The 24,941-nt window shown below is 35.8% G+C and overlaps 3 protein-coding genes across 13 annotated transcripts in view; all 3 read left to right on the top strand.

Moving 5' to 3' along the window:
- Positions 1-4,723, top strand: part of bmal2 (basic helix-loop-helix ARNT like 2) — a 32,198-nt gene extending 27,475 nt beyond the window's left edge. For all 3 annotated transcript variants that reach the window (XM_067390203.1, XM_067390204.1, XM_067390205.1), the window contains 7 exons: positions 1,243-1,349; positions 1,862-2,012; positions 2,167-2,234; positions 2,581-2,698; positions 3,088-3,178; positions 3,275-3,374; positions 4,380-4,723. In XM_067390203.1, coding sequence (XP_067246304.1) covers positions 1,243-1,349; positions 1,862-2,012; positions 2,167-2,234; positions 2,581-2,698; positions 3,088-3,178; positions 3,275-3,374; positions 4,380-4,531 — 787 coding nt within the window. In that variant the 3' untranslated portion in view covers positions 4,532-4,723. The remainder of the gene's footprint in view (positions 1-1,242; positions 1,350-1,861; positions 2,013-2,166; positions 2,235-2,580; positions 2,699-3,087; positions 3,179-3,274; positions 3,375-4,379) is intronic.
- Positions 4,724-12,469: 7,746 nt separating this feature from the next.
- si:ch211-245j22.3 (uncharacterized protein LOC563798 homolog) lies at positions 12,470-17,420 on the top strand. Its single transcript, XM_067390218.1, has 5 exons — positions 12,470-12,540; positions 15,652-15,784; positions 16,257-16,406; positions 17,049-17,154; positions 17,296-17,420. Exons 1-5 carry the CDS (start codon positions 12,470-12,472, stop codon positions 17,418-17,420), a joined length of 585 nt encoding a protein of 194 aa, XP_067246319.1.
- A 2,616-nt stretch (positions 17,421-20,036) lies between these two features.
- ppfibp1b (PPFIA binding protein 1b) overlaps positions 20,037-24,941 on the top strand; it is a 30,618-nt gene continuing 25,713 nt past the window's right edge. For all 9 annotated transcript variants that reach the window (XM_067390197.1, XM_067390196.1, XM_067390198.1 and 6 more), the window contains exon 1: positions 20,037-20,147. The gene's annotated coding sequence lies outside the window, so the exon portion shown is untranslated. The remainder of the gene's footprint in view (positions 20,148-24,941) is intronic.

The raw sequence follows: 24,941 nt of genomic DNA, 5'->3' as shown, positions 1-24,941 counted from the left end.
ACTGCTGGAATTCTAATAGAGAAGAAGAAGAGAGCTAGTTCAAGATGAGCATTTCTGGTTAAAACTTATATAATTTTCAATTTTTTTCAGAAAATGAGCGATTGTTTCACTAGATAAGACCCTTATTTCTTATCTGGGATTGTGTTGAACAATTTGAAGCTGCAGTGAAACTAATTATGACCTTCAACTGTTTGGTGCCCAGTGAAGTCCACTATCCGCTTAAGTCGTGACGTAAGGAACGCCGTTTCCGGGTCCAAGCCTCGACTCGTTTCACTTGAGAATGCCATCGACGGCCGTTTATTAGCGCTATTTATTCATTTTAAACATCAATCATTTTAAAAAGTTAAACATTTTAAATACTTAGTCTACACAACAGTCTCCGTGCTTGCAGCGTCACAGATATTAATATTTTAACGATTTATAAAAGATGAATCATTGTCTGGCCATCTGGAATTTGGGTATGGAGATAAAGGTTATAATTATATATTTTTTTGTAATATTACACCACATCGTGTATGTATATTAGCAACATTTGTTGTTTTCTTGTGGTATGAGATAGAGCGTTAGGACCCGGAAGCGCTGCCGCGTGACGTCAGACTTAACAACCGGATAAGGAGAAAAATCCTGAAATGTTTTCATCAAAACCTTTAATTTCTTTTCGACTGAAGAAAGAAAGTCATGGACATCTTGGATGACATGGGGGTGAGTAAAATATTATGAAAAGTTCATTTAAAAGTGGACTAATCCTTTAATAGTATTTTACAGTAATCTATGTAAATTAATTATATAAAATCATTCTAGCTTTTTTACTTTTTAATCTGCTCAAGTTTGATATCGTTCAATGAAAATTGAAGTTGATAGTTGAAGCTGAATTGTACAATTTCTGGTGTACCAAATATAATGACAACTGCTTTGAAACTGTATTTTTATTTATTTTTTCTAAAACGCTCTCATCTTCTGCCATTGGTCAGAAATACAGATAGTCCTGCCCCAAACTCACAGCATTGTTGTCATATCAAGATAGCCAAGATTCTCAAATGAAAAGGTTTGATAGTGCCACAGTGTTTACACTTTTTTTGTGAGATTAACATATCAATGGTTTACTTACAGTTGCCTCTGCATGTTGTGATAGGAGAAAGTATTTAACATTGAAAAAATTACACACAAATCACCTTTTATGTTACATGTGCAGTGAAAAAAATGTGATTTAAAAGCTGATGTCCATTTGTATTGTGCATACAGAGCCACCACTATTCTGGGTTATTTACCCCAGGAACTGCTAGGCACATCCTGCTATGAATACTTCCACCTGGACGACCTGCCTCATTTGGCGGATAGACACAGAAAAGGTACAATTCATCTAGATTCTTACTATTAGGAACACTGGAGCTGTAAACAAAGTTTCCTGAAAGTATTTTCCAAGAAACTGGGCAGATTGCCTAGAACATTTGTACAGAGAAGGACACGGGTTGCCAAATCCTCATCATCCATCATTAATCATTATTAGCCTTACTACTAAAGAACATTAGAACAGCTTTCAATGGCAGATACATGAGGCCAATGCCTCAGTGATCCTTACTGATTTATATTGGATTACATGTATATACAAATAAATGTGACATTTAATACCTTTTCTGAGTTTCATGTGAAATACATCATTGTTTACTTATATTATATGAATATAACACAAGTTATATTGACTGCTTTTTGTTCGGAGCTTGACAGCCTGGATCCTCATTTACTTTCATTATATGCAAATATGTGATCATGTGTTCTGTCAAAAATGAAAAGTCATATGGGATTGAATATTTTTGGGTGCACTATCCCTTTAATATGTCATTTTGGTTGCTGCTTTTTACAGTTCTGAGGAGTAAAGAGAAGATTGAGACAAATTGCTATAAGTTCAAAACGAAATATGGCTCTTTCGTCACCTTGCAAAGTCAGTGGTTTAGTTTTATAAATCCCTGGACCAAAGAAGTAGAATACATAGTGTCAACCAACACAGTAATTTCGTAAGTACCAGTATCCCATCTTTTTTTTTTTTTCCCGTAACAGCCCATTTTTGCTATTAATCAGTATCAATGTCATGATTCAACCTGTCGCAACCAAATTCTGTGATCGATGAGATAACAGATTATTTCTCGACTCTTTTTCCGCCTGACTCAGCGGTAAAAGTAATCCAGGTGGATCAGGAGATAAAGCCGAGCAGCCTAGCAGTTCCAAGGCCTCGGAGGGTGAGTATTGAGATCTACCAATGTTGTTAATATGTTTCGTTTCTAGGCGTGTGCCTATAATTTGCATATTCCATTGCAAGATCATATACAAGGGAAAAGTGCTCATAGAAAAACAAATGGGTTTAAAATTTTTAGATCTTTTTAGATAGATGCATCACTTTTAGTTTTTTGTTGGGTTTTGTTTTTTGCTTTGCTTTTTTGTTTCTGTTTTATGCTCTGCTTTATGTTTTGTTTGTTTGTTTTTGTGTTTCTTTTGTTGTTTTTGTTTTTTGTTGGGTTTTGTTTTTTTGCTTTGCTTTTTGTTTTGACTCTGGTCTGATAGTCATTTTTGCGTTTTGTTTTGTAGATGATGCCAAGAAGTCTCAACAAGTTCCAATCATCCCAGGGATCTCCAGTGCATCTGGCATGATTTACGCTGGGTGCATAGGGACTCAAATCGCTAATGAGATAATGGACTATAATAGGTAAACCAATTAAGTAGCTTCCTTTCCAATATTATATCACTATTATACATTAATATATGTGATTTATAGTGAAAAATTACAAGCTATGACAATTACAGATGGGTTGAAGGTAAACTAGTCATCCAATAAATTACTAGCTAATTAGTGAGGTCAACTAGTTTATTAAGGTTTTTCCCTTCTATATTTAATATTTAATAATTTTTTCAAATATGACTTTTGATATTTTAGCAGCAGTGTTTTGGCATACTGTTCTTTTATCAGTTAGGCAGTTTGCATGGCAAAAGGTTCTTGGAAATATTGTGTCAATTAGTCGGTTTTGAAAATATGTAGTTCTGCACATCCCACAAGGAAAAGCTCATTGAATTCTGATGTCATCCTGTTTTCTTAAGGATGAACTCCTCACCATCCAGCGGCAATACAAGTCCATTCAGTGTACTGCAGGACAAGTCTCCACTGGCCCTTGCACAGGCCAGTAGCAACGTGAGTGCAGAATAACTGTCTTTGTGTTTAGAAATGAGTTTACTACTTTTGTGGTTTTATTGCGTTCTAACACAATTATACTCCTCATGCTGTAAGGTGCCAAATGGGGAAGCAACAGACGTGGAGATGCCTGGCAAATCAAGCTCAGAGGAGGAAGCGCGGGGTGGGGCCTTCACAGCAGCTGAAAATCTTATGGGTAGATGTTACAGCATTATATTGCATTTAGTCATGTGGTACTAAAGATATAGCTTGTCAAGACAATGTCTGGGTTTTTCCTGGAAAAAAAATTGGGGGAGGGGCAAATTGTTTTGTGAAATGAAAATGTTTTTGGAACATTTAAGACTTGCATTGTGACAGATGTTTATTGATAATTTTTTACATTTGTTTAGGTTTGTTGTATGTTTATTTTTTATTCTTATTCATATTGATGATTCTCATAATATTCTCATAACATTTTATGCAATTGGCAGATGCTTTTATCCAAAGTGAATTACATTCAAGGAAGACAATGTATTAATACTTGCTTTCCCCCGGGAATTGGACTTATAACTTTTGCCAGGAAAGCTATGTAGAATTATGCGTAGTAGTAGTAGTAGTAGTAGTAGTAGTAGTAGTAGTTAAAGATTTATTTTTGGCAATATTTGCCTTTTATTATGATAGGATAGTACAGAGTGGACAGGAACCGAGGTGTGTGAGAGAGAGTGGAGGGACAGGATCGGGAAAGGTCCGCAAGCCGAGACTGAAACTTGCCCAAAGCGCAATGGCGCTATATGTTGGCGTGCTGCCCACGAGGCTATCGGCACCAAGATCATTATTATTACTCATTATTATTATTATTATTATTATTATTATTTATCAAATAGTACACTTTTTCAGTGATTAATTAATGAAACACTAATAAATATTTTATTGCTGATAAATGATATTAGGCCCAATAAAATTTGTCTATGCTGTTGACCTAAAGACAAATTCATTAAAAACTAAATTCAGTACTTTTATGTTCTATAGTTGTTTTTATATTAAATGTAAATATTTTGTCCTTTTTTTTTTCTTTTCTTTTTTTCCTTTAGAAGTAAGATTGGAGATGTTTATTTTTTTGCAAACATGTTGCACTAAAAGTTTTTTTTTTTTTTTTTTTTTTGCTTTAACTAAATATGGCACTCACTGTTTTCTGTTCTCTGCCTCTCTTTGTGTCCTCCAGAGGGGAGCTCTCAGTTGGATCTTGAGGGGGTTCCTGGGTTGGGCGCTCTGAGCACTGACGAGGCAGCCATGGCAGTCATTATGAGCTTACTGGAGACAGATGCCAACCTGGGTGAGGCCGTGGACTTTGACGAGATGCACTGGTCTCTGTGAACACTCGGCTCCAATTTTTTTTTTTGTAACCCATCTTATCTGGAGCTTTTTAAAATGAACCATCCATTAATTTTCACTGGGCAGCAAGCCTTCGAACAATTCTTTGTTTTTAATTTATTAGTGTTTTTTAATGCGTCTGGACAAGCTGCATGGCAGGTTATCTGATGGCTGCCTTTGGTGAAGGAGAACCAAAGGAGATGGGGGGGGGGGGTCTCTGAGTACCTTAAAGCTGAGTACCTTAAGCAACAGGACCAAGTTTTATGTGGTCTGGTGTGCATTTCTTCATCTCAGCTCTGAGGTCACTGCTACCCCTCGGCATGGATTGGAAAGACGTTCTTGGCCTGTTTTGCCATGTTGAGAAACACATGCTTCAGCCAAGCCATAAGGCTCGAAAATGGTCCACTGTGATCCAGTGGTGTAAGGATTTCAAAACTGTTTCCTTAGTCAATCAACACTTGAACTGTACATGGATGCTTTGAGGTAAAGCTGGACAGATTTTTATATATATATATATATATATATAATATAAACGTCATGGGATTCCTTTGCCAAGGGAAACCTGGTAGTTATTTTACCCTTTTAGAGCAGAAATCATCTTGAATTCAATGTTTCATGATGAACGAGTGGAACAATGGGGAGGGGTATTGGTGAGCGCTTGTGGTTGTTTGTCGAACAGAACTACTTGAAAAGACTGTGTGGAAAAATTGGAAATTTGAGGTTCACCGTTAGGCCTGTCATTTGTGTTTATTTCCTCTCTAATCTACAAATCTGTGTGTGAATGTGCGCTTTTCTGTCAGACCTAAGTCTGGCCTGCCAGGGCTACTCTACTCTTGAAATAGGACCGTCACTACAATTCACAGGGCCTGGGACAACATTTTTACTGATGGGCCCAATGAGTAAGCTGTATTATAGAGGACCTGGGACAAAGTTCCCAGCTGTCTCCCCTTCAGGTGTATAATTATTAGATCTTCTGTTCTGAATGAATGCCTGGATGGAGATCAGTATCTGGCAAAATGATGATTGGAAACTCTGGACATAGTTGTCCGCAAATAAGGGCAGGGTCTCTCAGGGAACAATTAATGGAAACCCTTTCTCAAAATCCTTTGTCGGATCAGCCAAGTACCACTTTTTAGACACTTGTGTTAAGATGGTGTTGAAGACTTAAACATTGTTCAGGGCTTCATCCTTTCATTAGGTCTTCTTGTTTAGTTATGTGCAAAGATGTATAATATGCTTATGTGATCAGAACTTAGCAGGTGATTGTTGTTTAAACTTTGTATTTTAGAATTAAATCCCATAATTTTAATGGGATTAAAAAAAAAAATCTACTCAACTTCAAAAAACTAACAATCACTTTGTATAGCATAAAACTCAACAATGGAGAGATGGTTGCACATTCTTCCTGCTTCAAGCTGAGTTTTAATACAAATCCAACCATAAAGTTATGATGGTAACCCACTTTTAAAGGTATAATTCACCCTAAAATGAACAATTTATAATCATTTACTCACCCTCATGTCTTTCCAAACCTGTGAGACTTTCTTTTATGCAACACAAATGGAGAGGTTTAGAAGAATGTTCACGCCAATTACCAATTTCATATAATGAAAGTCAGTTGTGACCAGAGGCTTAAATGAGGACTAAAAAGCATCATAGAACTAGTCCATAGATTTGTGCTCCAATTCAAAGTACAACTTCCACTTCTATAAATCTCAAATCTTATTTGCGGTATTTTCTTGGTTTCAGTGTTGCGTTTTACCTTATCTTAAAGGGCATCTCATAGTGGTGTATTAGAGGTAAAAAATCATATAAATACTGTTCGGTTTCGTGCACAAACTGATCATTTCGTGTCTTAGGACATCAATGTGTCGTCACAAGCCGCAGGGTTTAATGTGGACTTGTCTATGCAAGTTTTATTTACTCTTATTGCAGAAGTTCCCATTCACTAGCATTATTTGACTGACAGACGGCAGCGGTTGGAGTTAAAAAAAAAAATTGTGTTCTACTGAAGAATCAAAGTCACCTACATCTTGGATGCCCTGGGGGTAAGCAGATAAACATCAAATTTTCATTTTTGGGTGAACTATCCTTTTAATGACAATTTCTTTTTTGGGTGAACTAACCTTTAAGGCTGAAATACACTACACAACATTTGTCCAGATTTTTGCCCTGATTTACAGTCTGGAGGAGTCACTGCTAATTGACAAAAGTCAGAGCTAGTCTTTAGATTTTGGTCAGTTGACAGATTTCAAAGAAAATCACATAGTGTATGATGGGCACAGACTTTGATTTTCTAGCATCATACTGTGATTCCATGCAGTCAGAGGATATGAAGCATTTTTAATATTTTGAGCCATGATTTCATTTATCATACATCTAACAATGAGGCACCTTTCTGCGTGATTTTGATGTGTTTGGAATTACTTTAAAGTCTGGTAGAGTGTGATCCTCAGTTGTTCAGTGTATGATGTCCAGTATTTTTCTGTAACCATTTACAAAGTTGGCAAGTGTATGATGCCTAGTATTTTAATCTGTTCAGATTTTAAAAGTCTTGTAGTGTATACCAGACTTTTAGAACAAAACAGTGAGAAAAATTATCACTTTTGGCTGAACTATTACTTTAACCTAAGGCAAGAGACCTAAAGAACACGTTTTTACAGTTTTAAAGTAGTACTAAATTAATCTTTGAATAGATAAATCAGAAAGTCAATGTCCACTGTAGATTTCAGCCTATTTCAGCCTTGGAAACATGACACCTCATTTTGGACTAATGATCTTCATAGGTTGTTAAAATGATAGTCTTGCTCTCTTTCTTGTAATAATTCCATGTTTTTTATATTATAAATGAGGTCTTATTTGCATATGCACATCCTTGGGATACTAATTCTCTCTCTGACTTTCTGTTTCTATATTTCTCACTCTTAAATGTTTTCCAAAACAGTTATCTGATTCTCCCGGGTAATCGTTCAGCTCAGTGAATTCACATTTCAGTGTGGCTTTGTATCTGATTTTGCACATTTTTCTCCCAAAATTTTGCTTCCCTTGTTACTGGTGACCTTTCATTCAGGCGGTCGGCTTACTGAACTGCTTTACTGTGACGGTGCACATGTGCCACAGGATTCTAGTGACCTGGTGATGGAAATGGGTGATTTTGACCAATTATACCAAAGCAAATTGACCGCAGACATATTTCAAGTACCCTTAATGCTTAGCTGCCCTGTGCTGTCAGATGTCCTGTGATTCTATGACTATGGTGTGAGCTACTTTTTTTTTTTTTTTAAATGTCTTCATATCATTGTCTACTCTGTCACATGCTGCCAAGAGCTTACTTGAAGGGAGGAATCCACCCACCTTATCCAGCTGAAATGAAATACTGCTAGATAGTGAGATCATTATGGGTTTTTATTGTGAAAATAAGTCTTGCCGTGATTCATTGCTCACCCAGCGCTTGGCTTTGTAAATGTACCGTACTACCCCGAAATATAAAACTGGCTTTTCCTTTAAACCTGACTGAAATTTCATGGGATCAACTGTAAGTTCTTGTCATACAGGTGGTTAGATGTGTTAGCCAATCACAATACTAGTAAGATGGCTGGTTGGGGGTTTTGATGGGGCAGTTTTAGCCTTAGACACAGGAGCAGCTGCTTTGTTCGTCTCGATGTACAAGCGTTGAGCTGTGCCATAACTGCAGGCTGGTCCTAAAAGAGGTAAAATGACAAGTGTGATTTTCTTACTATCCACTCCCCACATAGCATCACTGGGTTTTAATGTGACTATGTTCTGTTTGGAGTGTCGTTCTGCTGTTGCACTTGGCAGAAATCAAGTACTGTATGTAAGTTTAAACCACAGACCTTTTCTTTTTTCGCTTTTTTTCTAATTTTAGATCTCTCACTCTGTGTTGTCTATAGAATTTCATGTTTTTATATTGTTCCAGTACATTCATGCATGCCTTTTTGTGTACCCTTTGCTTTGCTTCTTTTTTGTTGTTCTGTTAGCTATCTAATGGTATTGGATGGTTTTTGCCTTATAAGACAGTCAAAGACTTGTACGTTGTTCCGTTTACTTTTTGATTCTCGAGTGTGTGATGAAATGGGTTTGGATACTCTGAAGACTGTTCATCGTTTCCGTGAATATCTCAGTCGGGGAGCAGCCGTTGGGTCAAGCCACAACATCTGCATGCGTGCGCCTCATCGTCACTCTGAGCCTTTGAACAAGGCTGTAATGGGGCCCTCGTCCAGGCAGGCCCCTTTTTGTCTTTTGCTTATTTCCTTCTCCTCCTCCTCTATTTGTTATCAAGCATTGGTATGACGCCATCGCTGCTGCTGTCAACAAGTCTGGTTAGTAGCAGAGAATCTGTCTCTCCAGACTGACATGTAAAAAGATTCTTAAATAAACAACATTAGTTTCCTGTACATCTGTGTTGGTCTGTCATGTGTCAGTGTATGATTGCTCAGATATTTTTCTTCAGTACACTCACTTGTATGTTTGTACACTCCTGCACAAAAGTTTGTTAGTAAGATATATATTTTTTTAAAGCAATTAATACTTTTATTCAGCGAGGATGCTTTAAATTAAGTGACTGTAAAGATTTTTGTAATGTAACATACAATTTTGTTTTCTGGACTTTTGAACTTTCTATTTGGCAAAGAATCCTGAAAAAAATCACAGTTTCTGCAAAAAATATAATAATAAGAAATGTTTCTTGAGCACCAAATCGGCATATTAGAATGATTTCTGAAGGATCATGTGACACCAAAGACTGGAGTAATGAAAATTTAGATTCAGATTTGACATCACAGAAATAAATTACATTTTAAAATATAATAAGAGTAGTAGTAATAGAGCATTTTTAATCAAGTGAATGCAGCCGTGATGAGCATAAATGACTGCTTTCAAAAACATTCAAGGTGCCATCGAACGTTTTTTTTTTACAAGATGTAATATAAGTCTAAGGTGTCCCCTGAATGTGTCTGTGAAGTTTCAGCTCAAAATACCCCATAGATTTTTTTTAATTCATTTTTTTAACTGCCTATTTTGGGGCATCATTAACTATGCACAGATTCATGCTGCGGCCCCTTTAAATCGCGCGCTCCCTGCCCCTTCTGAGCTGTCGACTATATTACAGTGCATTTACAAAGTTCACACAGCTAATATAACCCTCAAATGGTTCTTTACAAGATGTTCGTCATGCATGCTGCACGCATACATCGATTCCTGTGAGTAAAGTATTTATTTGGATGTTTACATTTGATTCTGAATGAGTTTAATAGTAGCTAGGTTAAAGTTAACAGGCTAAAGCTAACATTACACACTGTTGGAGAGATTTATAAAGAATGAAGTTTAATGAATGTTTATGAATTATACAGACTGCAAGTGTTTAAACATGAAAATCGCGACGACTCTTGTCTCCGTGAATACAGTAAGAAACGATGGTAACTTTAACCACATTTAACAGTACATTAGCAACATGCTAACAAAACATTTAGAAAGACAATTTACAAGTATCACTAAAAATATCACGTTATCATGGATCATGTCAGTTATTATTGCTCCATCTGCCATTTTTCGCTTATTGTCCTTGCTTGCTTACCTAGTCTGATGATTCAGCTGTGCACATCCAGACGTTAATACTGAACCCTTGTCTAATGCCTTGAACATGGGCTGGCATATGCAAATATTGGGGGCGTACACCCCGACTGTTACGTAACAGTTGGTGTTATGTTGAGATTCGCCTATTCTTCTGAGGTCTTTTAAACAAATGAGATTTATATAAGAAGGAGGAAACAATGGTGTTTGAAACTCACTGTATGTCATTTCCATGTACTGAACTCTTGTTATTCAACTATGCCGAGGAAAATTCAATTTTTAATTCCAGGGCACCTTTAAAAAAATCTTACTAACCCAATGTGTGTTTTACCTCCCTAACAAAATTAAAATGATCAATTAAATGCTCGAAAACAATATTCACTTCCTATTTAGAAAGTTTTATTAAAATTTAGCAAAAATCTACTCCAAAAAGAGTGTTACAGTTCATGCTTTAAATACAGAAATGAATTTAGTTAATAAATTTAGTTGGTCATTTGAATGGCTGTTTTGGTTTTAGTATTAAAGGGTTAGTTCACCCAAAAAATGAAATTTCTGTCATTAATTACTCACCCTTATGTCGTTCCAAACCCATAAGACCTTCGTTCATTTTCGGAACACAAATTAAGATATTTTTTATGAAATCCGACAGTTTTTTTTTTTTTTTTTTTCATAGTAGACAATGAAATTACCACATTCAAGGTACAGAAAAGTAGTAAAAACATTGTTAAAATAGTCAACGTGACTACAGAGGTTCAACCTTAATGTTATGAAGCGACAAGAATACTTTTTGTGTGTAAAAACAAAACAAAAATAATGACTTTTATTCAACAAATTCATCTCTCCCCTGTCTTTCTCCTACGCTATTTATGTTGCAACGCTTCTAGGATCTATGTCAGAACGCCGGCTCAGTATTGGCTGGCTCCTGCTTCAGCATCACAGGCATGCGTCTTGGTGCTTGAACAGCGTCGGCCAATACTAAGCCTGATGTAGAACCCAGAAGTGCTACAAGGTAAATAGCGTAGGAGAATGACTGGGGAGAGACGAGTCTATGACGGCCAGCTCCGCCTCTCTGGATGTTGAATAGGGTGGAGAGTGTGGAGAGTTGTGAGTAGGGTTAGGGTATCATGATTACATGATATTTTTAGTGATATTTGTAAATTGTCTTTCTAAATGTTTCGTTAGCATGTTTGCTAATTTACTGTTAAATGTGGTTAAAGTTACCATCGTTTCTTACTGCATTCACGGAGACGAGAGTCGTCGTTATTTTCATTTTTAAACACTTGCAGTCTGTATAATTCATAAACACAACTTCATTCTTTATAAATCTCTCCAACAGTGTGTAATGTTAGCTTTAGCCACAGAGCAAAACCTCAAACTCATTCAGAATCAAATGTAAACAATATAATACAATACTTACGCGATTAGACATGCTGCATGACGAACATCTTGTAAAGATCCATTTTGAGGGTTATATTAGCTGTGTGAACTTTGTTTATGCTATTCAAGGCAAACGTGAGCTCCGGGGGGAGGGGGAGCACGAGAATTAAAGGGGCTGCAACCTATATATCAGTGCATAGTTAATGATGCCCCAAAATAGGCAGTTAAAAAAATGAATAAAAAAAATCTATGGGGTATTTTGAGCTGAAACTTCAGACACATTCAGGCTTATTCACCTTAGACTTATATTACATCTTTTAAAAAGATGTTCTAGGTCACCTTTAACCCAATTTCTTCGAATTACATTTCAGTAAATTCCTTTTCCATGTCATCCCAATTCAAATTCCAATTTCCAGATAGGAAATCAAGAACACGTTCAACTTTCACCTTCACACTTCTTGTTTAAGCTGTTGAATGTATTGTGAGAACAATGCTGACTCAAATGATGAATCTAGATCAACCACAATCTTCCGAAAGCATCTTTGATGGTTTCTGTGCATGTCTCCATTCACGTTTCTGAGAATATTCTCAAGCTTTCTCAGCTGCAAGCACAAAATGGTTTCTACTATTTGTTAACTAGGTCACCAGAACAAGTCGGCTCACAAGCAACTGACACGCGTTTGATACTTCAAAGGAAAATATGGAGCTGCAAAAATCATTTAATGTAATATTTTGCAGGATCCTCAACTGCTGCAGGAGAAGCTAGTGGATTTCAAGTGTCACTCATGTCATGTGTCTTTGAGGTAATTAATTTGTGTCACTCAACTGCCTGTTGCCCTCCTGCGGGGAGATTACTTTAGTTTAATTTCACAGATGCAGAAAGGTCTAGGTAAGAATGATTAAGTGAAAGAGAAGTAAGCTGGGCTTTGCTATATATGCCCCTCTGCTATTGTTGATTTTGTTGCACTGATGAAGATGGGACAGACTGCAACCTTACCCTGCAGAAAAGGTGGTACCTACGTCACCGAGCTTTATGAATGGTTCAGGTAAGTGCAAAATATTAACTAGGCGACTAATATGACTGGTCTTTAGGGAAGTAGGCAGTAAAAATAGGATACATAAGCATGGTTACATGTCATCTGAGATGCTTTTATACAAGACCCGACCCCATTCTGGGTTTTTATTATTGGAGAGTATAATTATACAGCTGTAAAATGTGTCAAGAATGGATCATGCCATACTGAAGATTTTTATTATAGACCATAAAGTGCCAACCATGACTGTAAAACCAAATAAACAATATCTCAGCTTAAGAAGGTCATCTGCTTGTTTAATTGGGAGTCCTGTTGTTTTTTTATTTGGAACTTTTAGTGTATCCACTCTTTTCCTAGAACATTTCATTTCATGATGTGCATGATAAGACAATTGCTTTATCATTCATAGTGTGTGTGTTCTAGAAATCATGTAGACAGAACACAACAACTTAAAGTTATTAAGTGTTAACACTGGTAGGTATTAATCAACTCTTTCCCCGTGTGTGTGTGTGTGTGTGAGAGTGAACTTTCTAGTCACCGCCAGCATTTTTAATAATTTTTACAAAACTTTTAAAAGATTCTGGGAGATTCCGGAGATTCTCTACTCTTTCAGAAGATGCGTAATAGCGCCCCCTACCGTATAACAGTGAAAACACGGAAAGTTCTGTGCGGGGAAAGAGTTAGTATTATCAAAGACTAGGGACTTTGGTATTATACATATTAGGGCTGTTGATTTAAATAATTAGTTATGGGTAAACATAACGCGTTAAAAGTATTAACGCATCGGCCCCGCCCTAACCTTTAGTTCATCGTACGTTTCATAAAGTTGATTGAGTGGTACTGAACATGAAGCAGGTTAACAACTCAATGCGTGAAATGCAGTTAGAATGCCCCAAATTTAATTTAATTTAAGCTATCAGGGCAAAACTGCCCCTGTGAGTTTTTGTCTCATATTTATATCATGATATATTTAAAGGGTTAGTTCACCCAAAAAATGAAGATAATGTCATTTATTACTCACCCTCGTGTCGTTCGTAAGACCTTCGTTCATTTTCGGAACACATTAAAATATTTTTGATTAAATCCGATGGCTCAGCGAGGCCTGAATAGACAGCAATGGTAGCCTACCTCCTCTCTCAAGATCCAGAAAGGTCCATACTAAAAACATATTTAAATCAGTTCATGTGAATTCAGTGGTTCTTTGTCTTAATGTTATAAAGCGACGGGTTTTTGTGCGCTTAAAAAAACCCCAAAATGACTTTTTAACAATATCTAGTGATGACCGATTTCAAAACACTGCTTCAGAGCGTTATGAATCTTTTGAGTCGAATCAGTGATTCGGATCGCGTATCAAACCGCCAAACTGCTGAAATCACGTGACTTTGGCGCTCCGATCCACTGATTTGATTCGTAAAGCTCCGAAGTTTCAAGAAGCAGTGTTATGAAATCGGCCATCACTAGATATTGTTAAAAAGTCGTTATTTTGGGTTTTTTTTGGCGCACGCAAAATATTCTCATTGCTTTATAATATTAAGGTAGAACCACTGAACTCACATGAAATGATTTAAATATGTTTTTAGTACCTTTATCGATCTTGAGAGAGGAAATGTCATTGCGGTGTATGCAAGCCTCGCTGAGCCATCGGATTTGATAAAAAATATCTTAATTTGTGTTCCGAAGAAGAACGAATTACGGAAGTACGGGTGTAGAACGATATGAGCTAGGGTGAGTAATAATAATAACATGAGTGCGTTTTTTTTCCCGAATAGCACAAGTGCAGATGTGATATTGATATTATACACCAGTTAAATTTTTTTTTTTTTAATTAATATTGTTATATTTTAGACACAATATTGTCTGTTTTTGCTCAATTTTGCCAGCGAAAATATTACCTGTAAAGCCAGAGCAGAAATGTTGTACGCTTCTAAGTAACATACAGCGGTGCAACTTTTCTGAATGAATCCGCGTTTTGAGCGAATCAGTCGGGTGAACCAATTATTCAATAGCCTATCTGCCATTCCTGGATGATTCAGCCGTTTGAACAAATCAAATAATGAGTAACTCATTAAGACATTTACCGCCACCTACTGGCAGTTTTAGTTTCTTATAGAGTAGGCCTATCATTAGACTGGGTAAACCCAGCCTGATCTGCCGGCGATTTGATTTTTTTTAATCAATTTTAAATTGAGCTTGGTCTGGTGATAGCCAGACAAGCCTATCATTTCATTAAAAATATTTCATAATAATATGTCCATATTAATAGGCTAAAAAAAAAAAAACATTAAAAGTAGCCTATAGCTCACCCAAAAATGAAAATTCTGTCATCATTTAGCCTACTCACCCTCATGGCCGTTGAAGCCTAAAAGTTTATGTGCACTGAAGTTTTAATTGCTTGACAGCCCTAATACATATTAATTTAGGGCTGTAAAATGATTAATCGTGATTAATCGCAAACAAAATAAAAGTTTGACTTTGCCTAATATATGTGTGAGTACTGTGTGTAATTATTATGTATATATAAATACACACAAATTAATGTAAAATATTGAAGAGAAATGTTATTTATGTTCAAAATATTTTTATTTATATATATAATATAAATGATATAAAAACCTAAATAAATACATATACTTGTAAATATTTCTCAAATATATACATGAATGTGTGTTGTATTTATATATACATAATAATTACACACACTACTCACACATATATTAGGCAAACTCAAACTTTTATTTTGTATGAGATTAATCACGATACAATGACAGCCCTAATATTAATTTTAATTAATATCCCTTTTTTTTTTTTATTATTTACCAGATGTGGTTGAATGGAAAATTCTGACCCTTGGTTAGGGTTAGTTAGCTTTTTTATTTTTTTCTTCACAGTTTTGTTTATCCGTATAGTTTTAAACTACACTGTCCTACTTTCAGCTGTTTTAAAATGTGTCCCAATGTCAATGAATATTAATCAATGGTTTAAGATGAGAAAATAACTGATTAAAATCATTCTAATTTTAAACTACACTGTCAAACTTTCAGCTTTATAAATACCTCTTCAGATATAAAAAAAAAAAAAATTAATAAATATTTTATAAAATGTGTCCACACTTATTTCTGACAGGAAATTCCTGAACGAGTGTCCCAGTGGACTGATCACTCTCCATGAGTTCCGACGTCACTTCTGCAATGGAACCGTGGGAAAAGAGTCAGCGGAGTATGCAGAGCAGATATTCCGCACGCTAGATAACAATGGGGTATTACACAGCTCAAAACCAGATAAGCTTTGAGGCTTGGCACATGTGACATTTTTAAGCCTGGTTTAAATGGAATCATTTTCACACTGCCTTTACAAAACATGTATGATGGCTTGCAAAAGGAAGAGGCAGAACAAAGAGACGTGCAGGACACTGTACTGACTCTTGTTCCTTTTTAACAAAACAGATTTTAAAAAATGAATAAGATTTCATGTTTGTCAGAAGGGTGGACACAAAAAGTATGTTTATGTCTATCTTTATAACTTTGTTACTTTATGTCATGTTATGTTACTTTATGTTAGCTTATGTTATGTTATGTTATGAACCGTACAATTATGCAGTTATGTTTAAATATAATTTTTAGAGAGTTTGATTCTTAAGTTTAGTTCCAAATCATAACAGAAATGTTGTTTTTTTTTCACAGTTTTTCACTATTTGTATAAAAAGAGTGATTATGATTGCCATTTAATAGGATGGAGTTGTGGACTTCAGAGAATATGTGACAGCTATCAGCATGTTGATTGAGGGCACGACGGTGGAGAAACTGCGCTGGTCCTTCAAACTCTATGACAAAGACAAAGATGGAGCCATTACACGGTCAGAGATGCTTGAAATCATGCAGGTAAGCGATTATATTAGTTGAACTCTATTACTTGTTATTCTAATTTGACCATCAAATCTAATTAATAAAGGATTAGTCCACTTTTAAATAAAAATTTCCTGATAATTTACTCACCCCCATGTCATCCAAGATGTGCATGTCTTTCTTTCATCAGTTAAAAAGAAATTAAGGTACGCTGCGTTCGTTCCGTAAGTAGAATAGGGAAGGCGTAGGACATACAGCGTAAGCTTTTTGAAGAATACGGAAAGCGGAAGCACATGCAAGACGATAATTTGTGTTTATAAAGCATATACAGTTGTATTTTTTTTCTGAAAATGGCTGATCGTTTCGCTAGATAAGACCCTTATTCCTCGTCTGGTATCGTTTAAAGCCCTTTGAAGCTGCAATGAAACTGTAATTTTGACCTTCAACTGTCTGGAGGCCATTGAAGTCCACTATAAAGAGAATAATCCTGGAATGTTTTCATCTTTTTTTGACTGAAGAAAGAAAGACATGAACATCTTGAATGACATGGGGGTGAGTAAATTATCAGGAAAATTTTATTTAAAAGTGGACTAATCCTTTAAAATGGTGTTTGTTTACTCGATTCTGCATTGCTCCACTAGAGGGCAATATATAATCAGAATTAAATGTCATTCTCAGGCTGTGTACAAGATGAGCGTTGCAGCATCACTGACCAAACCTAATCCTCTGACTGCTGAAGAGTGCACCAATAGGATATTTGTACGACTGGACAAAGATAACAATGGTACATTGCTATCACATTGCTATACTCCAAGTCATTTCGACCACTTATAAAATTCAAAGCGCTGTCTATCTGAACCAGCAAGTGACAGTTTACAGAAAGTTCAGTCTCCTTATGTCATTCTTTGTCTTTCTGTCTCTATAGCCATAATTAGCCAAGAGGAATTCATTGAAGGCGCACTGAATGACGAATGGATCAGAGAGATGTTGGAGTGTGATCCAAACACAGTGAAGATGGAGAGGCCTCTCAAAGGCCATGCAGTACTGTAGCGCTGTGGGTCTATTATTCATGGCTGTCAGTGCAACATTGACTGTGATGGGGCTGTTATGAATGCCTTAAAGATGAGAAGTTCATATTATTTAGTTTTAATTAATGTAGATCTATAAATGAACACAATCGATGACACTCAAATTACTTCTACTTCTAATATTTTTAGATGTATGTTACATATACATTTATGTCATTGATTTCTAATACTGAAATAATGGCTGAACAAACACCAAATCATTATTTATCTTTTTTGATCAAATCATTACATAGCTTTTCTTTTTCAATGTGAATTTACAAAGGACATCTAAATGGCAAAATATTAGGTTTTTAGGCTGTTATTAGAATAAATATTTCACTGCCCATCACAGTTACTTTTAAATGATTAGTTCACTTTAAAATATAAATTACCCCAAGATTTACTCACCCTCAAGCCATCCTAGGTGTATATGACTTTCTTCTTTCTGATGAACACAATCAGATTTATATTAATAAATATCCTGACGCATCCAAGCTTTATAATGGCAGTGAACGGGATCAACGAGTATGAGCTGAAGAAATTCCACATCCATCGTAAACGTACTCCACACGGCTCCGGGGGGTTAATAAAGGCCTTCTGAAGCAAAGCGATGCATTTGTGTAATAAAAAAATCCATATTTAACAAGTTTTGAAGTAAAATATCTAGCTTCCGCCAGACCGCCTTCCGTATTGAACTTATTGGGAGAAAAAAAAATGAAATGGCATCAAATCAGTTAAGCTTTTTCCGTAAGTTGAATAGGGAAGGCATAGGATGTAGCTTAAGCTTTTTGAACTGCGAGAGTTTTACACTTTCTTCCTAAGTAGAATAAGGAAAGCGGTCTGGCGGAAGCTAGATATTTTACTTCAAAATTTGTTAAATATGGATATTTTTCTTATACAAACACATCACTTCACTTTTATTAGCCATGTAGAATACTTTTATGATGGATGCATGTGGATAGATGCACTTTCTTCAGCTCATACTTGTTGATCTCGTTTACTGCCATTATAAAGCTTGGATGCGTCAGGATATTTATTAATATAATTCTGATTGTGTTCATCAGAAAGAAGAAAGTCATATAGGATGGCTTGAGGGTGAATAAAGCTTGGGGTAATTTTCATTTAAAAGTTAACTAATCCTTTAACTGTTTTTTTTTTTTTTTTTTTTTTTTTACATAGCTTTTAACTTGGTTAAATATTAGTCTCAGTCTCACCTACTTAAAGGTGATAGAGAGGATCTTTTCGTCGACTGAGAATCCAAAAACTATTACTGAGTTTTTGAAATGAGCGCATGCGTAAGAACAGCCCCCCTCCTTCACAGCTCACTTCAAAGGAACGCCTCCCAAAAATCGTGCAGTACTGGAACACGAGTGTTTACCACTGGCATTCGCTGTGTCGGGTTAGTGGATTCATTATGTCGGACTCACCGCAGGTAACTCATAATCTGCAGTTGTTACTCCTGTCTCCTGACAAAAACATTGCATGCGGCGCCTGTGGAGTGTGGAAAGTTACTGGAGCGCGCAGCACCAGAGGGCCAATCCGTGCACGTCTCTCACAAGGAACGTCACGGCAGTGATTGACAAGCCAGAGGGCCAATCGTTTACGCGATCATTGGCTGATGTTTTTAAGGCCCTACCTCGTGCACAGATGATGTATATTAATATTATTCCTTTCAGTGCACCTAATAAATAGTCTTTTATCAGTTAGTAAAGACAGTTCCAAGTAATATTGCAAAAATGTATTAAACAAAACATCCTCTTTAGCACCTTTAAGTTGTGTAGGCCTAAGTAAAGCTTATAAGGAATAAGAAGCCAGATTCTTGTGCCATTTTAGATTTGTATTAGAGGATTTTTTTTTCATATTAAACTACATATTATGTAGCCTAGAGAAACAGAAGTATTGACTTTCTTTCACAGCTTCATTTCCTTATGGTTGGTATCCTACAATGAACAATAATGTTCTGCAGTACTCTTCTGCATTTCTCACAAGTTTTTTTTATTTTTTATACACAGAGTCTGAAATGTTTTGGTCTCAACAGATCTCCGTGCCCTGGTCAGATTTTGACCCAAAGATATAGCTTTGGTGACAGTACTAAAAGACTAAATGCCAGGCCAATGAAGAGATCTGAGCAGAATTTCATTCTCCATTCTCTACTTTATCATGACACACAGACACCTTAATTACACTATTTTTTTTTTTTTTCCAGAGGTGAAGGTAATGATATATGTAAATCTCATATCAGCAACTGATTTATGACGAACAATTCAAAAGTGCTCAAAAGTTGTTTTTTTTTTTGCACTATATTTGTGTTGACATTTTCACAATATAGTCCTCACAAGTCAAATTTACGCAAACGTATACAAAAGTTATACGTTGCAAATGCTACTATTACGAAGGCTCATTGTGAATATTAATTAGATAACGGTGACGCAATTTGATAGCCTTCCAATGGCGAAAAACTGTATATTGAATATTAATGAGGATGCTCCGTAACCACCCAATGGTGAAGACATGGCTTATGAATATTAAGCAGCAAGCCTTCGCCGTAGTAGGATGTTCCCTGCCTATGACGTCCCACATTCCCACTTTCATTGTCGACATGGCGCTGGCGAGGTGGGAACACCAACTACGGAAAGAGCAAATCTCGTAAAGACAATAAAAAAAGTCCACGGATTTACATTTTCATACTTTAGACGGCAGTCCAGTTTTGGTAAGCAATCGCAACATACTTTTTGTCAGAATAACTTACTTGTATTTGTTCTTTGTGAATTTAACTTACTTGTCTTTTCTAAACTTGCCTGAGTAGCAAACTTGCTTGTCAGAATGTTGTTAAAAGTACATGACAGAAATTTAAAAAAGTTAGTTTTGTGCGTAGTTATGCTATTATATTATATTACCATCTCTATACAAGTAGTAACATTTTCATAGCCTGAGGGATTGATTACAAACAGCATTTATGTACATGTGCATGAGGTTAAATTCAGAAAACTGGATCGCTAAAGTGATGTTTAGAGGTATTGTACCATACTTAACACAAAACACAAGGTATGTTTTAAGCTATTTTTAAAAATTACAAAACATAAGGTATGATTTGAAGAGCAGAACTGTAGGTAGTGGAAGCTCAGCTGTGTTTGTGAAGAAGTGATTCACACATTCCACGTAGCCACAGAAGAACAAGAGCTGCTGTTACACGAGCTTCCCTTACTACATCCACACCTGTGATTTGGACTGAAAAAAGCTTACAAAACATAACTGTCCTTTTTAGCTATGCAATCTACAGAAACATGTTCCTCTATTAAAATGAACTTTTGTGAAGGGGGAAAGTTGTTAGACTGGAAGTTGTCAAAGGGGATATATATCATGGTTTGGAGTCAAATCTAAAACAAATGTGTGTTGTGTGGTTTTGTATGTTTTGTATTAAACATCTCGTTTTTACATTCCTTTTGTAAATCCACCAAAATAAGAATCCAATAATATAATATTTGATAATATCTGCTGTGTTAAAGGTGAGCCGTATAAGACGATAGATTTTAATTAAAAGGTTTAACTGCATTCTCAACATTTTAGTTGTTTTTTTGGATAAAGATTTGATTTTTTTTTTTTTTCTTCTTCACATTTTTGCTGTTTCGTGATTTCTTTTGTCTTTTTGTTGTTGTTCGTTTAATGAAATGCCTTTTAATAGGCTGTTTAATGACCAGTTCAGTTGTGATAACTAAACCATATATTTGTGACAAAATGTCCTGCAACGGCCATTGTCACAGATGTTTTGTTGTGAACTTTAGCTTTTTTTTTTTTTTGTCGCCATGCAGCAGCCTTTTTGTCTATTTAGAAATTAAATTGACCTGCACTCTTAAAAATAAATGTTGGTGCTTTTGGTTCCTTGAAGAACCTTTAACATTCATGGAACATTTCCATTCCACAAAAGATTCTTTAGATTATTAGGCATTTTTCAGAAAGCTTCTATGGAATCTGTGCAAAAAAACCCTGTTTGAACCTTTATTTTTTAAGAGTGTGGATTAATATTCACTGCAGTAAATAGAGTGATGACTAACTTTAGTCCTTGTCCTTAAAATTGCTCTGATAATGTCATTTGCTGTGTCTAAATCCATGTCAATCAAACATCTGTCAAACTGTGTAAATAGTGTGATGTTTACGGTAAATGTCTCCATTGAAAGACTTCAAAGAGCATAATTTGCTGGTGATGTCCTTATTTGTTTGATTTTTGATGCTTGTAGCCCAAAGTAAGCCTGCAGACCATATTTTTGTGTTATGCAACAAAATTCTGTTACCATCTTGAATGGCTAAATCAGTGCATGTGAAGCTTTTTCTTTCATCCACTTTGATATTTGCGTTTTGCAGACACATCTGTGCATTTACCTAAGCGGAGTGGAATTTTTTATTTTTACTGTTACCTATAGATAGCATACGGAACGCCTTGACTACAGACAGGCATCCCTTCTCTGTTCCATGTGGTTATGTGAAGTATGATGCATCATATTCTACGACGACGCCTTGGCTTGGTTTTCATATCAGTGTCAGATGGGTGTCCCTTTAGATGTGTTGAGTGTGAGAACAGTCAGCGGTGGACTTTCATTGGCAGCTTATGTATAAAAGTCTACTTAGTGACGCCCCAAGATAGCCACAAATATGTAAAAGTGGATTTTAAAAAAAGTAATGTTCCATTCTCTTTCTATTTCTGACATATCTAAGAAAAGGAGCCTGTTGTAACCAGGGGCCGTCCTCCTCCCACATGCAAAGGCTGGACTGAAGGCTTGTGCACATCTGTGTTGCTCTAGTACTTGCACGGGACCCAAACATCTTTTATAACTCTCAGTTTGGCTCTAATGCAGCAATCACGTGTGACTGCTCTTTTCATCCATGTGAAACCTGGCATAAGAATTTATACAATGTCGAAAGATGTTGTATTAAAAAATACCTGCACAATCAATTTGACAAAAACACTATTAATTGAAAGAGGAAAAAAAGGAATGTACACAGTAGTGTAAGTACCATGGTATGTCAATATGATAATCATTCAGTACTCTGTTATATATAATATCAAGGTAACTAACTAGAGATGCATGATTTAATTTTTATCATTAGCATATCCATTTCTGCCAGTGTTGGAGATTTTTTTAAAATTTAGATCATATAACACTCAAGTTAATCTCAATAAATAATTATAATAATTAAATAACTGTTAAATGTAATCTCTACCTAATTTCTATATTAATATCTATTTTTCATGCTGTACATTGTACATATAATGTTTATAATGCTTAAAGGATTAGTCCACTTTCAAATAAAAATTTCCTGATAATTTACTCACCCCCATGTCATCCAAGATGTCCATGTCCTTCTTTCTTCAGTCGAAAAGAAATGTAAGTTTTCAATTCAATAGGCCCCAAACGGTTGAAGGACCAAATTACAGTTTCAGTGCAGCTTCAAAGGGCTCTACTCGATCCCAGACGAGGAATAAGGGTCTTATCTAGCGGAACGATTGGTTATTTTCGGTCATCGGTCAAGGAATGAACGCGGCGCCAGTTCTGTTTTTTCCGTAAGTTGAATAGGGAAGGTGTAGGACATACAGCATACGCTTTTTGAAGAATACGTAATGGCGGTCTGGCGGAAGCCCTTGCGAGGTGAACATTTGTGTTTATAAAGCATATACATTTTTATTTTTATTTTTTTTAGAAAATGACCGTTCGTTTCACTAGATAAGACCCTTATTCCTCGTTTGGGATCGTCCTTTGAATCTGCGCTGAAACTGTAATTTTGACCTTTAACCGTTTGGGGCCAATTTAAGTCCACTATAAAGAGAATAATCCTGGAATGTTTTCATCAAAAACCTTAATTTCTTTTCGACTGAAGAAAGAAGGACATGGATGTCAGGGATGACATGGGGGTGAGTAAAGTATCAGGAAATTTTTATTTGAAAGTAGATATTACTATCAGCATTTACTAGAAAGCTTGCATCCATATTTATTTATCAGTTGAGCATGTGCTTATGGGTCCATTAAAAATGTCTTTCCCATGACTCCCCAGCATGCTTCTATGCTTGCTTTAACTTGACTTGAGGCAAGTTTGCTGGCTTACACGGCTCGCCTGCCATAAATGCTTTTATTTCTGTTGAGATGAATGACCCGAAGGCTGCTATTTTTCCCCAGCATGTGCCAGCAGAGGTTTTTCTGTCTGTCAGTCAGAGCGGTTCAGAGAGGGATAGTAGCTAATGCGGCTCAGAGTGTAGAGTGGATAAAGTTCATACACACAATGCCCTTAGGTGCCCGACTAATGGATTTTAAGATTTTTCCCCCCTTATTTTTCCTCTCATGCTCATATTCATAACTTTAAATTCTATGCCATCTTGAGCCCATTTCAAGTAAACTGTAAAAAAAAACAAAAAAAAAAACCACTAATATTTTTAGTATTATAATAGTATTTACTTTCCAAAAACAGTTGACTGCTTCCATTGCTCCTACAGGCTTGTGTTCTGTGAGTCAGGGAACATGTTTCCAAAGGACAGGCTTCATTCATAGTTTCGTCCCACTTAATGTCATTATTGGCATGGTTTGTTCTAAGATTTGTTCCAGGCATTGTTAAAACATACTTCATGATTGTCCTTTTGTCTGTGGTTTTAGAAAAATAACTTTTTGCTGGTTGACAGCTGTTTTTGCACGTGCATAAACAGTCTTGATGTTGTTAGATTTGAACCCAGAGTCTTGATTTTTCTTGTTTGACTTCATATGATTCTGAGAGGAAATATGAGCTTCATAAAGAGCATGTTATCGCTTTTCGCAGGCTGCCTGGAAGCCATCGTGTTCCCGCCATGAGAGGAAATTCCAGTCATGCAAAAATCTGCAATGCAAAGCAACCTGTGCTTAGCGCTGTGTGGTTGTTAGCTCATAATAAAAGGAGTTCTTGGTTGTAATGATGTATGCTCTATAGTAGGATTATTATAATCAACTGAAACTAAAACTAAAACCGTAAGACCATAAAATGTTGTCTGAAATGAAATAAACATTAACTGAACATAAAAAAATTTATATATTTCAGCTAGTTGCTGAGACAACATTACTCATTTTCATTTAGTTTAACTTGATGTACTAAAATAACTAAAACTGAAATAAAATCTTTATAGAGATATTTAAAATGAAAACGACAAAATTACTAAAACTTTAAAATTAAAATGAAAAGGTAAAATGTGAAAAAATAAAAATTAAAAATATTAATAACTATATCTCAACGACACTAAAATAGCACTATAATATTAATGTAGACAGACAGAATTGTTTAGAAATGTGCAGGACAAAATGCTCCAAAATCTCGCTGTGTGAACATGTAACCAATGTGATGTTTGGATAGCACAGCTTTTCTAGACATAACAAGAGTCTCCACACAAGGTTTTGATTTGTTATTTACATAAACGGTTAAGGTAACAGATTGAAACTCGCCATAATATTTTGGACTTTAGTCTTAAATCAGACAATTATTTTAACAACTAAAC

Source organism: Chanodichthys erythropterus, chromosome 7 (genome assembly GCF_024489055.1).
Source record: "Chanodichthys erythropterus isolate Z2021 chromosome 7, ASM2448905v1, whole genome shotgun sequence".
Taxonomy (NCBI): domain Eukaryota; kingdom Metazoa; phylum Chordata; class Actinopteri; order Cypriniformes; family Xenocyprididae; genus Chanodichthys; species Chanodichthys erythropterus.
The sequence above is the reverse complement of the archived record's forward strand: the minus strand, read 5'-3'. Positions and strand labels throughout refer to the sequence as shown.

Bases quoted from the DNA above. Each gene is read 5' to 3' on its own strand.
- si:ch211-245j22.3 (XM_067390218.1), top strand. From the start codon at position 12,470: ATGGGACAGACTGCAACCTTACCCTGCAGAAAAGGTGGTACCTACGTC. The intron at 15,785-16,256 runs GTATTACACAGC...GCCATTTAATAG, and splicing joins GCACGCTAGATAACAATGGG to GATGGAGTTGTGGACTTCAG. The intron at 17,155-17,295 runs GTACATTGCTAT...CTGTCTCTATAG, and splicing joins ACTGGACAAAGATAACAATG to CCATAATTAGCCAAGAGGAA.